The 17,606-nt window shown below is 38.6% G+C and overlaps 1 protein-coding gene across 1 annotated transcript in view; it reads right to left on the bottom strand.

Annotated features, from left to right (window-relative positions):
• The window catches only part of IQUB (IQ motif and ubiquitin domain containing), an 87,624-nt gene that overhangs the window by 43,259 nt on the left and 26,759 nt on the right, over positions 1-17,606 (bottom strand). Inside the window, exons 4-7 of the mRNA XM_043968461.1 lie at positions 6,628-6,792; positions 6,343-6,515; positions 5,891-6,046; positions 1,941-2,151 (exon numbers count right to left, since the gene is read on the bottom strand). Of these exons, the coding sequence (XP_043824396.1) occupies positions 1,941-2,151; positions 5,891-6,046; positions 6,343-6,515; positions 6,628-6,792 (705 nt within the window). The remainder of the gene's footprint in view (positions 1-1,940; positions 2,152-5,890; positions 6,047-6,342; positions 6,516-6,627; positions 6,793-17,606) is intronic.

The following is a 17,606-nucleotide window of genomic DNA, read 5'->3' as shown; positions in this document are numbered from 1 at the left end:
ATTCTGCAGTCAGTCAATAAGCATTTATTAAGCAATTACTAAGTGCCACGCACCATACTAAGTGTGGGGGATACAAAGAAAGACAATAATAAAGCCCAATTTCTACCTCAAGGTACATCCATTCTAATAGGAAACACAACACATACCTAGATAGGTACATATTGTAAGTAGATGAAAATAATTCAAGTAAATGAAAGGAAATCTGAAAGGGAAATGAGGCAGGAAGGAGAGAGGGTCTACAAAAGTCCTTCTGAAGGTAGACTCTATGCCGAGTCTTGAAGAAAGCCAGAGAAACTAAGAGACAGCTGTAAAGAGGCTATTTCAGGGGGCAGCTAGGTGGCGCAGTGGATAAAGCACCGGCCCTGGATTCAGGAGGACCTGAATTCAAATCCGGCCTCAGACACCTGACACTAGCTGTGTGACTCTGGGCAAGTCACTTAACCCCCATAGCCTAAAAAAAAAAAAAAAAAAAAAAAAAAGAGGCTATTCCAGGCCTGTGAGTCAAACAGTGCGACAGGAGATGGAGTACTGTATTTGAGACACAGAAATTAGGCTAGTGTGGCCAGATTACAGAGCTAAAGGAGGGTATATCATGCAGGAAGCCTTGAAAGATATAGGAAGGGCCTGATTACAAAGAGGCTTAAGTGCTAAACAAAGGTGTTTCTATTTGATCTTGAGATCTGAGTCCCAGGGGAGCTCACTGAGAATAGGTGATATGGCCATACCTCCACTTTAGAAAAACCACTTTGGCATTTGACAGGAGAATGGATTGTAGTGGATAAAGACTTGAGGAAAAAACAATCTGTTAGAAGACTACTATAGTACAGGCAAGAAGTGAGGAGGACCAGACTGTGGCTGTCTGAATGGAGAGAAGGGGTTGTATACAGAAGATGTTGTAAAGGCAGAAAGGACAAGCCTGGGCAAAGCATGTGGAGTTAGTAAGAGTGAAGAATCAAGGATATTGCTAAGGTTGTGAGCCGAGGCAGCTGACAAGATAGTGATGCTGTTAACAGTACCGGGGAAGTTTTAGAAAGGGAGATATCTGAAATATGGGGGAGAAAGACAAGGAGTTATATTTTAAACATATGGAGTTTGAAATTCCTCAGTCTGAGGCTAGACATTCAATGATGTTTATAAAATAAATGTTCACGGTCTTATGAAAGGTAGGGCTACAAGAGAACAGGCATAACAATATATTGTTGGTGTATCTTTAGACTGATGCAAGTAGAGTAGTATGGTAATATACAACAAAAATCATAAAACTGATCATTCTTTTCAGGTATGAAGAGGTGAGAAATGTATTCTATCACAGTGAGAAATTTATCCTAAAACAAACAAACAAACAAAACAACTTTAAAGGGAGAAAAGGACATATATTTGCCCCCCAAAAAAATCATATCTGCTCTATTTGTAATTACAAAAAATTAGAAACAACCTGTGTGTCTGATGATTGAAGGATGGCTGATTGAATTTTAGTATGTGAATGGAATATTTTTGTGGCATCAAAAGAGAACAATATGAAGCATATGAGAAATTATGGACTGATATATACAAAGATATTAAATTGAGGTCAACACAATCAGAACTTTATACATATTAACTATGTAATACATATACATATACAAATACATATACATATGTATATATTTAAGGAAAACAAAGTTAAAGGTAGAAGAACTTCAGAGCAAGAACATCCTTTTTTGCTTAATTGTATATTTTTTTTGGTTCTAGTTTAATCAAATTCTAAGGATTTTATATAAGATTCCTGCTTTTTTTATATTTATTTGGTTATTTGTTTTTGTTCCTGGTTTGCCATTTTAAAAATTCCAAATACACACATATAAAAGAACATTTTCTAGGATGGAAAATATAATTCATTTGGTTATTATAAAATATATGGTCATCTTACCAATAAATTATTGAAACATAATTAAACTTACCTTCCAAGGCATGGAAAAGAAGTTCAAAGTCTTCATTTGTGTATGGATCTATTCTCCGTTCATAGTCTCTTTGCAGCCACTCTCTCTTTTCCCTTTCCTTCCTTATTTCTTCTTGTATTTCCCACTCCAACCTTATTCTTTTTTGTTCTCTTAAACTTTCTACATATTTTTTGGCATGCCACCGTCGGTAATATTTTTGGATTATTATTACCTATGTGTAAGATTAAAAAAAGAAGGAAAAAAGGAATCTATTATTAATTGTCTTGATTGTCTTTACTCCTCAAGATAAGTAGTGGTAGTATTGTGGGAGGAGGCATCCCAACCACCAAGGAATCCTTAAACTTTCCCAAAGGAAAAGCAGCTTTACCTCTCACCTCAGGAAAGTGGTAAAGTGGAACAGAAAGGCAAGGAACAAAGATGATATATTGATATAGATGGGTGCTATTCATACACAGGCACTTCTTTCCAGTTGTTTCCTTCCAGTTGCTTTGCATAAACCTTTTGTTTGTAAACATACAAAAGACCAGCTCTTCTCTTACTCAGTGAGGCAGTATCCATAGTGATTCTGTCTCCCAACCACATATTCCCGTCTCCTAATAAATCTTTTTATTTTACAAGATTCATAATGAGCCTCCAGTTCTTTGGGTGAGCTAGCCCCCCAATCCAGGTCACAAGTCCCCCCAAACAGTAGGAATAATCCAAAATATTGTATATAATCTGAGTCATTCATAAGTGTCTTTGAAATGAGCAAACACTCCTTCCCAACAATGTCTTACTTAGACCAGGATTAAAGTGAGGGTAGAGAATTTAAGTGCACAGTTGTGAGGAGTGGTAAGGAAAGAATATTTGAGGTGAAAGGGGGAAACAACTAATCAGTAAATATTTAATTAACACCTAAAATTTGCCTGGCAGTTTTCTAAGAAATGGAGTAAGAGAAAAGACTATATCTGGACTCTTCTTGGAGCCCTAATGGCAGAGAATGAGTTTGGCTTCAGGCCCTACAGCTTTGTTGCCCAAACCTCCCAGTAGGGTGCTGCCGGCACAAGAGGCTCTGAGGAGCCGAGGCTCCTTGTCCTTAGACCCAAGCAGGGCATGAATTGGGGCCTGGGTTTTGTGGGAGTCAGGCTAGGCTGGGAGTTTGCCTTGAGGCACTGAAGGTGATCCCCACCTAACTTGGAGCTCAAGCCAGACATGAGTTTTGTTTTGTTTTTGAAAGGTTATGTTTATGCAAGCACTGTTTTGGTGAGGAATGGAGACATTCTTGACCAGCATAGGGTTGGGGCCAAGGGCTGAAATCTGATTGGTTAATAAATAGAGCAATCTGATTGGTCAAATCCCAAGTCAGGTTTTCTTTCTTGAAGAGTTATGTATGGTAACACAGTATTGTTCTAAGGTGACACTCTTGCCCAGAATACATTAAGGCCTGGTATCGTAGTTTGTAAAATCTGATTGGTCGACTGGTACCACCTGACTAGCTTCTAGCACTGTGATTGGTACATTTGGTACAATCTGATTGGTTGTTATTGTTATGCTGTATGTAGAAAGGGGAAAAGTATGTAAATAAGGACTTGTAAAAATAATATGATTGGTCGGAGAGGACTCCTTGAGGGGTACAAATAGAGGTGAGGGACCTCACTTCAGTGCACTCTCCAGCACATTCAGAAGAGTGCCCATCTTCACGAAGATGAATAAAGAAGCCTTCCCCCACCAACTGCTGCCTGCTTGGATTCTTTGAGCAGCAACCTGTTAGCAACACTCGAGCTGCTCACACTTGAGCTAACACTAGGGCTGCTAACAATAGAGCTGTGCAACACTATTTGAGCTATTAGCTGCATTTCTAACAGGAAGATACAAAAGAATCGGAAGACATGGTGCCTACCTTCAAAAAGTTTACAGTCGAAAGCTACTTGAAGTTTTAAGAAATTTATCATGGAAAAATTATAAATGGTACTTCACAATTAATAACAAAGAATAAGGAAAAACACTAAACTGGTGGCTTTTCAAACTACACTATGTAGTGAACAGCTTTCTGAATTCAATCAGCCATAATGAGGGGAGGGCTACTGGGGATTTGACCCAGAGTAGAAAATTTAGTATTATCCAGAGACCTTCCTTCTTTGCCTAACCTATCCTTAGGGAAGCATAAGAAGCAGTATTAGCTAACATATCCCATGTAAGTGTTTCATCCACCTTCGGTAGTTTGGAAACCTCACCCTGTCCTGTGAGTCACTTCCTTTTTCAAAAATAAATGTTTAAATGTTTGTTTTTGGTTTTTGCAATTATGATGCTTTTTTTTTTCTCCATCCCACTATTCCCATCCACAGGGAGGGAGGGAAGGAAGGAATTTTAAATCTACTTTTTTTCCTCCTCCTTACCTTCACATATGTGTATGCATATATATATATGTGTGTGTGTGTGTGTGTGTGTATGTATATATATATTTTTAAATCTGTCAATAGCTTCAGCTTACCTGCTGTAGGAAATAAACCCTTATTAATGTTCAAACGCCTCCAGTTTGTTTAATTTTTTTATTTCTGAAAGACTGGATTGCTTGTCTCCTAAAGCAAATCTGATTTGCTTGGTTTTGTAGGGAGTGAATGTGTTTAAATATTGGACAGAAGAACAAATACCAAAAAACAGAGGATGTAATCCCTTCGTTAATTTTGATACAATATTGCTGAATTCCTTTGGATTCCTTTTAACTTCATAATAAAGTTAACTTTTAACTTTATTGCCTTGAGTATTTTTTTTAAAATAAAATTGCTCTTTTTCTGTGGCTCTCTCATTGGCTATGCACACATGGTGAAGATGACAGTTCAATCACTGCAAGTATACCATAAACTGAACCAGTGAGATGAGATGTACTTTTCTTCCCCTTTCTTTTTACCTTGGCTTAGAGAAATGGCCCTGGGAATTTCTGTTTCTGTTCCATTTTGTTTGTCCTCTTCAGTTTCAAACGTACCTGGTTATGCCATTTGGGTTGGCTAAAGCACCTACAACAATGTAGCCTGTGACAACATTGGAAGAATCTTAAACCAATCCCAACAGACAGAGACCCTGCCAAAAACCAGAAGTCATGAGGGATCTTACAGCCACTGGGTGGCATCTCCTTAACTACAGTATGGGGAATGAGGGGGGGAGGTGACTTTATACCAAATTTACCCCATTCAAAAGGGAAACATAACCAGCTTACCAGTCAAATCTGGTAGTTAGTCCAGCAGATCAGCATTCAGCAGATCAACTTCCAGAGTAGCACACAGTCAAGACTACTTGTCTAACAGAGAAGCGTCTGGTGCAAAGATGAGCAGGCAGGGGGCAGCTAGGTGGCGCAGTGGATAAAGCACCGGCCCTGGATTCAGGAGTAGCTGAGTTCAAATCCGGCCTCAGACACTTGACACTTACTAGCTGTGTGACCTTGGCCAAGTCACTTAACCCCCACTGCCCCACCAAAAAAAAAAAAAAAAGATGAGCAGGCAACAGGCTCAGCAAGAGCAGAACAATATCTACAGACCTGCAGCACCAGATCTAAGCTGGTCCACCATGACTGTGTCCCAGCCAGACATGCTCACTTATTACCCTCCAGGTTGGCACTCCAGCCGCACATATCCAATCTGTCCACTAATGAGTAAACGAACTTGTGACCTATACCTTAGGTTCATGGGGAAAATGTTTTAGTGCTTCTTTCCCTGCTATGCCATTTCATTATATGGCTTGGCTTTGAACTAACCATCTATCCTCTGACTGGTTAACAATGGTAAATGCATTGAGGCAGGCTTGTGAGCTACAGAATGGTTTTAGTCAAGGCAGACCCCAAGAGCACCTTGGATCTGGCATAGCCAGCTCTGAAGTGCTTACACTGTGGAATGCCCAAAGGTCCTACACAGGATATAGCAAGCATATAATCTAGCATTTTCAGTGCCCAAACATGCTAACATAAAGAACTAACTTACCGCCTCCAATCTTCGTGCATGATATTGAGCCGCTGTAAAATATTTTCCTGGTGTTACTAGTTTATCAGTCATATTAGACACATACACACCAATTTTAGTCATCTGGGTAGATGTTCTACTTGTAGTTGCTATGAGTTTTTTTCTCTCAGTGACTGTCTGGAATAAAAACAGATGTTATGTGAAAATTAACTAGAAGGCTGAAATCTTAAAGTATTCTATTTACTAAGGATACTGTGTTTGAGTTAAAATTATTGTCTGATTTATTAACATATTAAACAAAATAAGGTTTTGTTCCATACTACTTATCTTTCAGACCATTTTTATATTTGCTTCTGATTATTATGCTCTTCACACACAGTTACTTCTATCAATTTAATTTCTGACAGTCATGTAGCAATGTCTTTGGTTCTATTGATAACCTAGAAAGTCACATGGAAAATCACAAACTTTACCTGGGTCTCTCTAGAAAAGATGTTCATTTTTATAGGTAGTTTTTTGGGTACTGTTTGTGTCCCTGCATTATGATATTCTCTCCCTGTTATTTTATGTCTGAATCCACCCAGAAACGGTTTGTGGAAGTTAATTCTTTCAATCTCAACAGTTATATCTTGGTACACTTTAGCACCTACACAGTTAAAAATGAAGGGTACATATAAACAATTCACAATAGTGAGTTTAAATGTGGCATTTTTAAAAGCACTGAAAAATACACATTTAAAGAAAATCAAATGAATTACCAGATTGCACTCTGACAGTTATGATATCATGAACATCCTGCATTTTTTGTAATATTGGTTTGACTGGATAACGGGTTGGATTTAAGGAAAATAATTCCAATTTTACAGTGTCTTCTGGCTTAATTCCAAGATGCATTAAGGTTTCAGGATCTTTTAGAACTCTCCCTTAAAAGAGAACAGATTATAAGTGTGATAAAGAATAGAAATGTATACAGATTTTGTAATGGGCATAGGAAGTACTTACAGATGACAGTGAAATTATATTGTACTATTTAAAAACCATAGACAATGCAGGAAATTGCCACTTTTTCTTATAATCCAACTGTGTCATAAAATTGATGATGATAAAGTCGTCTGTACAAGAATATCCCACATAAATTTGCTTCAAACAGTACTTTACAATACTGTCATTAATATATTATCATTAAACGTCTATGTTAAGTCATCCCCTCCTATAACATCATTCTAGGCTTTGGCTAGCTATCTTATTTTGCTTCAGAAAAACCCTCTATCTTCTTATTCATGGAAAGCAAAGACTCTAAACAATCAGAATATAATTTTACAGTGAACAGTATGTCATATAATCAAAAACAAAACAACTGAAAACTGTGGTGATCACTTAAAATAATAAAATCATGCTCCATGTCCAAAAATGGCTATAATTTTGTTATATGCATTGAGTAGCCAAAGTATCTAATTTGGTATAAAGGCTACATCTAACACATTCTGTCAAAAACCAACAGGCTTCCCCAAGTCCCAAATTTTTGTACTTCATGGAGGTATAAACCACTTAGCTCTGTCTCGGGCTAAACTCACCCACACTACCTGAGTAAAAAGTCTCTCAGGAATCTCTGCCTCGGTAAAACGCAAGCTTATTGAAGGCAGAGTCTTTTGATACCCAAAGACTTGCACACAGTAGGCACATGATAAATGTTAGTTGAAATGGTTCAGGAATAAGCTCCATTTAAAAAATCACAGAATCTCATAGCTGTATGACTACACTGACTTAACTAATTTAACTAGCTTTCACTTGGGCTAATGTTACAGTTAAAGTAAAGGGGGGGAAATCACAGGATAACACAGTGTATAATCTAGGCTTTGAGGAGAAAGAAGGGAGAGAGATCACACAGGAAGTTAGCTTCTGAGTATCACCCTTTCCAGTCTCCTTAGACTTTATTCCCCTCCACCTATTCTGCAATCTGAGGACATCTTTCTTTTTCACATTTGTATCTCCTGCACTGAGAATAATGCCAGACATAGTAGACTCTTAATAAATGTTTATTGACTGATTCCCCATACTTTGTAATGCCTCCTGCCTCTTTGCTGCTCCTAGGACAGGACACTCTGTCTCCTCATGGCAGGCATTTTTCCTTGGCCATCCTCAACTCCATCTCTTGACTTCCATGGCTTCCTTCAAGTTTCAGCTAATGTCTCACCTCCTACAAGAAAGCCTCACTCAGTTCTCCTTAATTTCAGTGCCTTCCATCTGAGATCATCTATCTACAGTCTATCCTGTCTATATCCTTATTTACATATGCTTCTTTACATATTGTCTCCCCCTTGAGATTGGGAGCTCCTTGAGAGCAGGGATTGTTTTTTACCTTCCTTTGCATCCCTAGCATCTCCCTCATTATGCAGCTGTGCAATCAATTTTTTTGAACCCAAGTTTAGGACTTTATATTCACGCCTGTCAAATTTTATCTTATAAAATGTAAAAGATTTTATAAAAACAAAACCAATGCAGCTAAAATCAGAAGAGAAAATTTTAATTGGGAAAAATGTTTACAGCAAATTTCTCTAATAATCAAGATGTATAAGAAACTGATTCAAATTTATAAGAATAAGAGCCATTTCCCAACTGACATATAGTCAAAAAACATGAATACGTGACTCTCAAGGGAAGAAATCCAAGCTATCAATAGCCACATGAAAAATGCCCCAAATCACTAATAATTAGAAAAATGAAAATTAAAGCAATGCTGAAGTTCCAATGCACAACTACTATGACAAAATAAACAAAAAAGTAAAATGACAAATGTTGAGGAAGCTATGGGAAAATAGGTATATTAATGCACCATTGATGGAACTGTATATTTGTCCAGCTATTCTAAAAAACAATTTGAAACAAAATGTTACTTAATTGTTCATATCCTTTGAATCAGAGATACCAGTACTCAACCTATACTCCAAAGGGATCAAAGAGGAAAAGGACATGTAGCAAAATATCATATTGTTTGGAAACCTTATTTATTATATTGTATGAACCTAGCTTTACATGGTTAGAAATTGTCTAACCAAAAAGTTTATTGTAGAGGTCAGGCTAACCTCAGAGATGTTCCTAAGGGAAGTCAGATGACTGTAGAGAATGCCTGGATTTCACACATGTCTTGGGTCTACCCAATGCTTGTGTTTGGGGCTCCACAAATTTGAATGCTTATGCTTTTATCTCAGTGGACCTTGAATTGAATATTTATGTTTACTGAAATGTATCTTAATGGACCTTGTCTGGGAACCAACCCCTCTTCAATCTTGCTTCACTGTGTGTACTCACAGTTTGTGCTGGTACACTTGTCTGAATCCTATACAATGGAAACCTCCCAGAGAGTGGACAGGAAGCCACACCTACTTCTGGCTCTCTCCTCTGCCAAATGACCAAATAAATTTCTTTCTAAAACTATTTCAGATTTGGGGGTTCATTCTCTTGACTAATAGACCTATATGTACAAAAATATTTAGAACAGTTCTTTTTGTGGTGAAAAAGAATTAAAGGGAAACTCATCAATTGGGGAATGGCTGAACAAATTACCGCATATGAATGTCATAGAACATTATTGTGTAATAAGAAATTATGAAAGGCACAGTTTCAGAAAAATCTGGGAAGGTGTATATGAATTGATGAAAAGGGAAATGAGTAGAAGCAAGAGAACAATTTATATTATAACAATCGCACTATGAAAACCAAACAGTTTTAAAAGACTTAAGAACTTTGACCAAATGACCAGGGATGAAGAATGCTGCCGACCTTCTGATTAAAGAGGTGATGGACTAAGTGTGCAAAATAAAACACATATGTTGGGTCATGGCCAAAGTGGCAATTTGTTTTTATAATACACATTTGTTACAAGAATTTTGCTTTTCTTCCCCTCTTCACCCCACTCCAGGTAAGGTATAGTGAGAAGGAAAACAACAAAAAAATTCTTGTTAAAGAAATATCTTAAAAATAAATAAATAAAACCAAAATGTGTATATTGGATAAATATATAGAGAATAAATACAAATAATAACATAGTAGTGAAATATAAGTTGTTTGGAACAGAAGGCACTAGCAGCTAAAAGGATCAGGAAAGACTTCATGTAAAAGATGCTACTTCAACTGAGTATTAAAGAAAAAGTCATTAAAAAAAGAAAGTGAGAGATTCTATTAAGTGGAAGCAAAGACAGAATGCATTCCAGGCTTGGAGGATGGCTACTATAAAGGCACAGAGACAGAGGTTAGAAGGCCCATCTGAGGGAGCAGCTAGGTGGTGTAGTGGATAAAGCACCGGCCCTGTATTCAGGAGTACCTGAGTTCAAATCTGGCCTCAGACACTTGACACCCTGGGCAAGTCACTTAACCCTCATTGCCCTGCAAAAAAAAAAAAAGATGACCAGAGAAGGCCCATCTGACTACATGGCCGAACTAGGAAGGGGTGAAAGGAACAAGGAGGCTGCTAAGAGAGGTTGAGATTAGGGTGTAAAGGGCTTTAAAAGCTAAATAGAGAAGTTTGTATTTGATCTTAGAGGCAATAGGGAACCAGTGAAGCTTATTAAGTAGGTGAGTAGTCGGATGTACCCTAAAAGAAAATTACTTAGGTGACGATGTGGAGGCAGGCCTGGAATGAGGAGAGACTTGAGACTCAAAGCAAATTGAAAGACTTTGCGACAGTCCAAGCAAAAGATGCTGAAGTCCTGGACTAACATATTGGCAGTGCGGACAGAGAGAGGGGGACAGATGCAAGATAGAAACAGTGAGATTTGGCAAATGATTGGCTACGTGGGATGAGGAACGACGAGAAGGCAAGGATAATGCAGAGATTAGTGAACCTGAGCGATTGGGAGAATGGTGGTGCCTTCAACATAAATACAGATGTTTGAAAAAGAAGTGGGTTTAGAGGGAAAACAACAGTTCTGTTTTTGACATGTTCAGTTTGAGATGTCTACAGGTACACAGACTGAAGCATGCTATTTTTCACTTTTATTTTTTTCTTTTATTCAAGTTTTCTTATACAAAATGACTAACATGGTAATGTTTTACATAATTGCTCATGTATAACCTATTAAATGATTGCTTGCTGTCTTAGGGAGGAGGCCTCAAGGAGAGAGATGAAAGGAGGTATGGAATTATAAAAAAATAGAATAGATAGAATTTAAATTAAATATGCTTAAATCAGGATTTTAAAATATGCTTTAAAAAAGAAATGTGCAATAGGTTAATTGGTAATGCAGGACTGAAGCTCAAGGGATCGACTGAAGCTGGAAAGATAGATAAATCTGAGTCATCTCCATAGGGATGACAGTGAAAGCCACAGGAGCCTGCTCACTAAGAGAGAAGAGGTAAAGGGAGGAGAAAGGAGAGGAGGAGTCACAGTGAGGGGGCAGGATATAAATGATGAACCAGCAAAGGACACTGAGACAGTTTAATTAGACAAGAAAGAGGAGAACCAAGAAAGAGTACTATTAAAAATCCACTGGGACACAGTATGAGCAAGAAGTCGGTAGACATCAGTGTCAAACTCAGCAAACAAGTTGAAAAAGATAAAGACTGAAAATAAAAAACATGAGATAAAGAGAACAAATATAACATTTTGCTGAAACAAGAAGTACAAATAAGAGATAAGCCCCCTGTTACAGATAGCGAGATATTCAATAAAAAGAAGAAAGTAGAACTACTTAATTCCCTATGCTGCTTCAGGCTTCTCTGTCAGGGATGACTGTTAAATTAGAAAACATACAAGAAGAATGGTTAGGAAAGTCAAACTAAAGATAGCTGGAAAAGCCTTAAAGATGTTAGTTGGTGGCAAGCTGAATATGAGGCAGAAATGTGATGTCAAGATGGCTGTCAAATGGCTGTTTAGGAAAGGTGAATGTCTTCTTAGGCTGCATTAATAGAAACACAGTATATTTTAGGGAGCATGACTAAAATATGTTCATTTCCGTGTAGTATCTTTTAAGAGATCCAGGATGGTGAGAGAATCCCAAATCATATTGTGTGAGAATTAGCCAGAGGAATTGGATATGTTTAGCCTAAAGAAAAGACTTGGGGCGGGGGAAAGGGGAGGGATAGGCGTATATGAGATCTGTCTTCAATTATTTCAAGGATTGTCATAGGGAAAAGGTATTTATTTTATTTAGTGTACCTGCAGGATATCGAACACCAAATCGACAGAAAGTAAAACTTCCTAAAACTTGGAGTTGTCAGAAAATGGAATGGGCTGCCTTGTGAGAAGTGAATTCACTGTCACTGAAAGTATTAGCTAAAAATAACATTTAAAAATTATACTTAACTTCCTTTGCTAGTCTCAGATCACTCTGAGCTTTAGTATTCACTGACTATTGTTATAGGGCCTATTATGTTCATGACCTGTTACTTGGCTTCACTTTTATCTTCTGTAGAGCTCTTTCTTAAATCTAAATTACTTGTTGAGTTCACTGTGCATCTAAATTGTTCTCTTTAGACAATTCCCATTTTTATTCCCCATTGGAACTGTTTTCCTTTCTATCTTCAAAAATTTCGCTCGTGATGATTTCCCAAACTTCTTGGGCTGATTTCCCATGAGAATTTCAATTCAGGGGCTCCTAGCAATCCTTCTTCTGAACTCTCTGAAATATAATTTCCCAAAACTAGGGTACATGGCTTTCCTATTACCACACACTTTAACATGGAGAAGTCCAGTCTCCCCAACAATTCCCATCATTTCCATCCCACAATTCACTCCTCCTTGTTGGCAAGAATCAGATACAGAATAAAATTTTCCCTTGATGCTTCCTCCACCCTTTGAAGGATGAAATTATCATTAAGGCAAGTCAGGAAGTGATTCGCTACTCTGCATTTGGCAGAGACAAAAGCTCCAGCAGATGTCTGGATAAGAGAAATATTCCATGACTGAATTATTATTTTTCTGTGCCAAACTCATCTCTTTCCCAAACTCCTTCTCTATTTCCTCTTTCTGTGCAGGTTATTTGTAATATACTTTCAGGACAAAATCCCTTCTATATCTCCCTCTACTAACCTTCACCCAATTGCTCCCCCTTCTTGTTCCGGGATTTCCTGACATATAATAGACAATACTAGCCCACTCCCAGCTTTCATATTTTGCCTTGAATAAAGAATTCTCAAAGAGAAGAACCAAACTCCAGTCATCAGTTTTATCCCATCAGGTCTCAACAATACCTATGAGGTCAAATTTGCATCCTTGCATAAAACCCTTATTTCATCTTGCTTATTGACTTCAGATATTTGTATATAAACATTTGAGTATAGTGATTTTACTATTGTTCTACATCCTGTGAACATCTGGGTGTCTCAACTATTATTCTTTCTTCAATAGAGCTACTCTCTAATGTATCTAGCTTAGGGGAAATACCCAAGCAATATTCCCTCTTCTTGATCCTTTTTTCATTTAAAACCCTTTTGATTAGATTTGGAAGAAATAAACAAAACCACACTTATTAGCTTTTGTTAGATGTACTCCATCCCTGACCAGGAATCCGTAACCTCTACATTTTAAGCCATAGTCCAGGAGTCCAAATCTCATTCTTAGGTAACACCTTCCTAATCTCTGCTCACTTCCCAAATCAGTTTTTCTCTTTTGTATCCCTTGCCTTCAATAGGTAAGAGTGAAGAAAATACAATCCGTGCCCATAGCTATATTCTTCAATGTCTGGCCCCAAACTTCATAAACGTTGGCAATATTTTTTGGATTCCTTTTAGCGGTATCATTTGTGCCATATGAATCACCATAAGGTGAATAATAGACATTCTGACACATCTTGGGGGATTCTGTTAAATCCTGGCTACAGACCCCAGAAAGACAAGAGAAGTATGCATCTACTACCGTTCCCAGGTTGATAAATAGCTGCTTCAGTTACGCCCCGACTCCTGACATAAGGAATCAACAACTGCCACTACAATTTGCTTTTTTTTTTTTTACTCTTAAATAATTTCTCACAACCAAACTTCTCAATCTATACCCATACTAGGATAGCCCACATGCTCAGGCAACTTAATGTGGCCCATCCACCAGGGAGACCACAAAAGAGACCAGAACTATGAGTTTTAATAAGGAGGGGCAAGGCCTCCCTCATTCTCATTGGCCTCATATCTTACTGTTTTTACATATCTTAAGTCACAGAGAGGAAGGCAAAAATTAGAGAGGTTTTAAGGGCCTTGGATATTCCTTACATGGAAGATCTCAATACCAACAATTCTAAAGAGGGAAGGAAGCAGTTCCAGAAAGGAAGAGGGAGCATCACTAGAGATCAGGCAGCGTGTGTAAGAAAGAACACCCATTAGCCACTCCATCACCCAATCAGGGAGTTTTTCTAAATTTATACAAAGGTGGTTTAGGTAGAAAAAATGTTTTTACTAAATATGGTGAAAATTTTAAAAAGGAAGAAGAGAAGAAGGAGGGGAGGAAGGAAGGGAAGAGAAGAAAGGAGGAACAGAAGGAAGGAGGAGAAGTAGGAAGAAGAGGAGAAGGAAGAGGAGGAGGAGGAGGAGAATAACTGCACATTCCAAATATTATCTCATCTGATCTTCATAACAATCTTAGGAACTGGGTGCTATTATTTTACTGATGAGGAAACAGATGCCAGAAAAGTTAAGTGATTTGCCTAGGGTCATATAGGCAATAAGTGTCAGGGGGCTGCTAGGTGGCGCAGTGGACTCAGGAGGACCAGAGTTCAAATCTGGCCTTAAACACTTGACACTTACTTGCTGTATGATCCTGGGTAAGACACTTAACCCCCATTGCCCCGCAAAAAAAAAAAAAGTGTCAGAGGTCAAATTTGAACTCAGATCTTCCCGACTCTGCATCCAGCACTTTATCCAAAAGGATTTGGAAAAAGTGAAAGTTCCTTGATAGTAAATACAGTGCCTTTTTTAGTATTCTAACACAGTGCACACAGTAGAAATGTGTGTTGAATCTACAGTGAGTAACATATAGTAGTCACTTAATAAATGCTGGTTGAGTAATCAGATAACTAGATGGATAGATAAATAACTTATGTACATGGGATGAAACGAGGATGTCCACTATAACCATTATTATTCAGTTTTGAATTAGAAATGCTAACTTTCGGGGGCAGCTAGGTGGTGCAGTGGATAAAGCACCAGCCTTGGATTCAGGAGGACCTGAGTTCAAATCCGGCCTCAGACACTTGACACTTACTAGCTCTATGACCCTGGGCAAGTCACTTAACCTAGCTTCTCCTATTTGTCTGACCATTGCTTTACTGGTTTATCAGTTTCCTCCTACTCCCTAAATATGAGTGTCTCTTCCTCTCCCCCTGTCTGTCCCCTTCTAAGACATGTCCTAGGACTTCTCTCTACTATATTTTCAGAGGCAGCTAGATGGTAGAGTGGATAGAACACTGGAAGACTTGAGTTCAATCTGACCTCAAAACTTACTAGTTTGTGACCCTGGACTAGTCACTTAACCTCTGTCTGCCTCAGTTTCCACATCATTTCCACAGCACCTACCTCACAGGGTTATTGTGAAAATAAAATGAGATAATATTTGTAAATTGTGCTTAGCACAATTCCTGTCACATAGTAAATGCTTAATAATGCTTGTTTCCTTCCTTCCTTTATTGGTTATCTCTTCTTTTCTCATAAGGCCAAATTATCACCTTTACGAAGACAACCCCTAACTCTATATACCCAGCCTTAATCTGATCCGTGAGCAGGAGTCTGGTATCTCCAAATGTTTCCTTGACATTAGCTTGTGGATGTCCTCCCAGGACCTTAAGATCAACATGTTCAAAACTGATCACTTACTCTTGTTTCCAAAACCTGTCCCTCCTCCAAATTTCCCAGTTTTGGTTGAGAGTATCACTACTCTAGTCACCAGGTCTTCTTAACTCCAGGCTCAGCACCCTATCCACTGAAGCAAACACACTTGCAGCCACACACAACTATGGCCTCCTGACAGATGTGGTCCCTCTCTCTACTTGCAGCACCATATCTTTACATGTGGTTGCTCTGTCCATAGGAATATAATTTTGGTTGCTTATCTTTTGTAAGATATTTTGAGTTTATGGGCTAGATTTTTTTCCTAAAATTTGGGACAATTTACTTTTTGTCCTGTGCAGTTTTCATTTATGATTTCTTGAAATATAGCTCTGCAAAAACAAAAACAAACAAAAAAAAAGCAGGCTTCAAACAACAGTTTTTAAAGGAGTCAAATGATTATCTGGACCAGTCCATTGTGTTTAAAATGGAGCTATACTTGATTGTGCCTTTAAACCCAAATCCCTCTGGCTTTCATTGAATGACCAGTAATAGCACCCAGCCCAAGCCTCTGCCACTCATTGTTTACATTTTGAGGCTTAGAATGAGTGCAGATGGTAACTTTTCTGTTCAGGCTGGAAACTTTGAGGGTCTTCCTCTCCCAGACTGATATTTTTGCAAGTAGGCCATCTTTTGTGTCAATTCTTATATAACCCTTAGTCATTGAAAACTGAGGCCTGGGAAAGATCTTAATTTAGAAAGGTCAAGATCACCTACCACATCCCAGGCCATCTCTAATTGTCTTGCATTATGTCTTGCCACTAGATCTGATGATTCTGAAGGAGACAGTGAGGCTGACAACTTTGCGCAGCTCTGCCTCAATTAGATCCAATTCATGTACTATGTCAAGACATCACCCAGGTGAGTGATACCAATGGCCCGCTTTGAGAATGAAGGATGAACCCCAAGAAACCTAAAGATCCCAACCCCCAAGATCAAGGGAAAAGCAGTTCTCTCTCCCACCTCAGGTATGAGGTGTGACAGGACACGAGCCCAGTATTCTGATAAGCAATACTAAGGTCTGCAAGAGGATATGCAGGATATGGTTGGATGCTGCATATCCTTTTGATCCTCTGTTATCAAAAATCCCGCCCCCCTTACCTTGTAATTCTCTTCCCTTTCTTTGTTTTGTAAAGATACAGAAGACCAGTCTTCCCTTAATCTAGCAAGACAGTCACCAAGGTGATCTGTTCCCCGGCCATAATTCCTCTCCTAATAAATCTCTTTTTATTTTCCAAGATTTGTGGTGAGCCTCTATTTCTTTGGGTGAGGTAGCCTCCGATCCAGGTCACAAGTCTCCCCCAAATAGGGGAACTTGCAGATCACATGAATAACAAGATGGAGGACTAGATATTTTTTTTCTGATCTGCATCATCTCTCAAACTTCTCTAAAAGAGAATTATGCCCTAATGATAAAGCAACTCTAGGTGTCATTGTGGCTGAGGACACCCAGAAGCCAAAAAAATGTGACACACACACACACACACACACACACACACACACGAAGTGATGCTAACTGACCCTTGGCTCACTCAAGCAACCATCTTATGCCTCCCATACTATCAGCAGAAAGGCTTAATTAACAGCCCTAAGGACCTGACACAAGCATACAGAAAATACTACACCCCACCCCCACTAACTCCACCATACCCTTTGTCCACTCCCCCACTTCAGAGCCCAGTTCCCCTTTCTCTTTCCAATGCTATAGAGACCCCAGCCAGCTCCAGGAGACAGAAGTTTGTCTGGGTTGAAACAGACAGTCAGTTTGGCCACAGCCCTTCAGGAATCAAAGCTTACGTGCCAGGGTGGCAGACCTCTGAACTGCCGATGTCAGACCAGAAAACTAAGGAACAGAAGGGACAGGACAGGACACTGTATGTGATGGGAATGTGCAGCACTCCACTAGGCCTGAGGGAAAGAACACAGCATC

This window comes from Dromiciops gliroides, chromosome 5 (assembly GCF_019393635.1).
Source record: "Dromiciops gliroides isolate mDroGli1 chromosome 5, mDroGli1.pri, whole genome shotgun sequence".
In the NCBI taxonomy this organism is placed as follows: Eukaryota; Metazoa; Chordata; class Mammalia; order Microbiotheria; family Microbiotheriidae; genus Dromiciops; species Dromiciops gliroides.
Note: the sequence above shows the minus strand (reverse complement) of the source record. Positions and strands in the feature narration are given on the sequence as shown.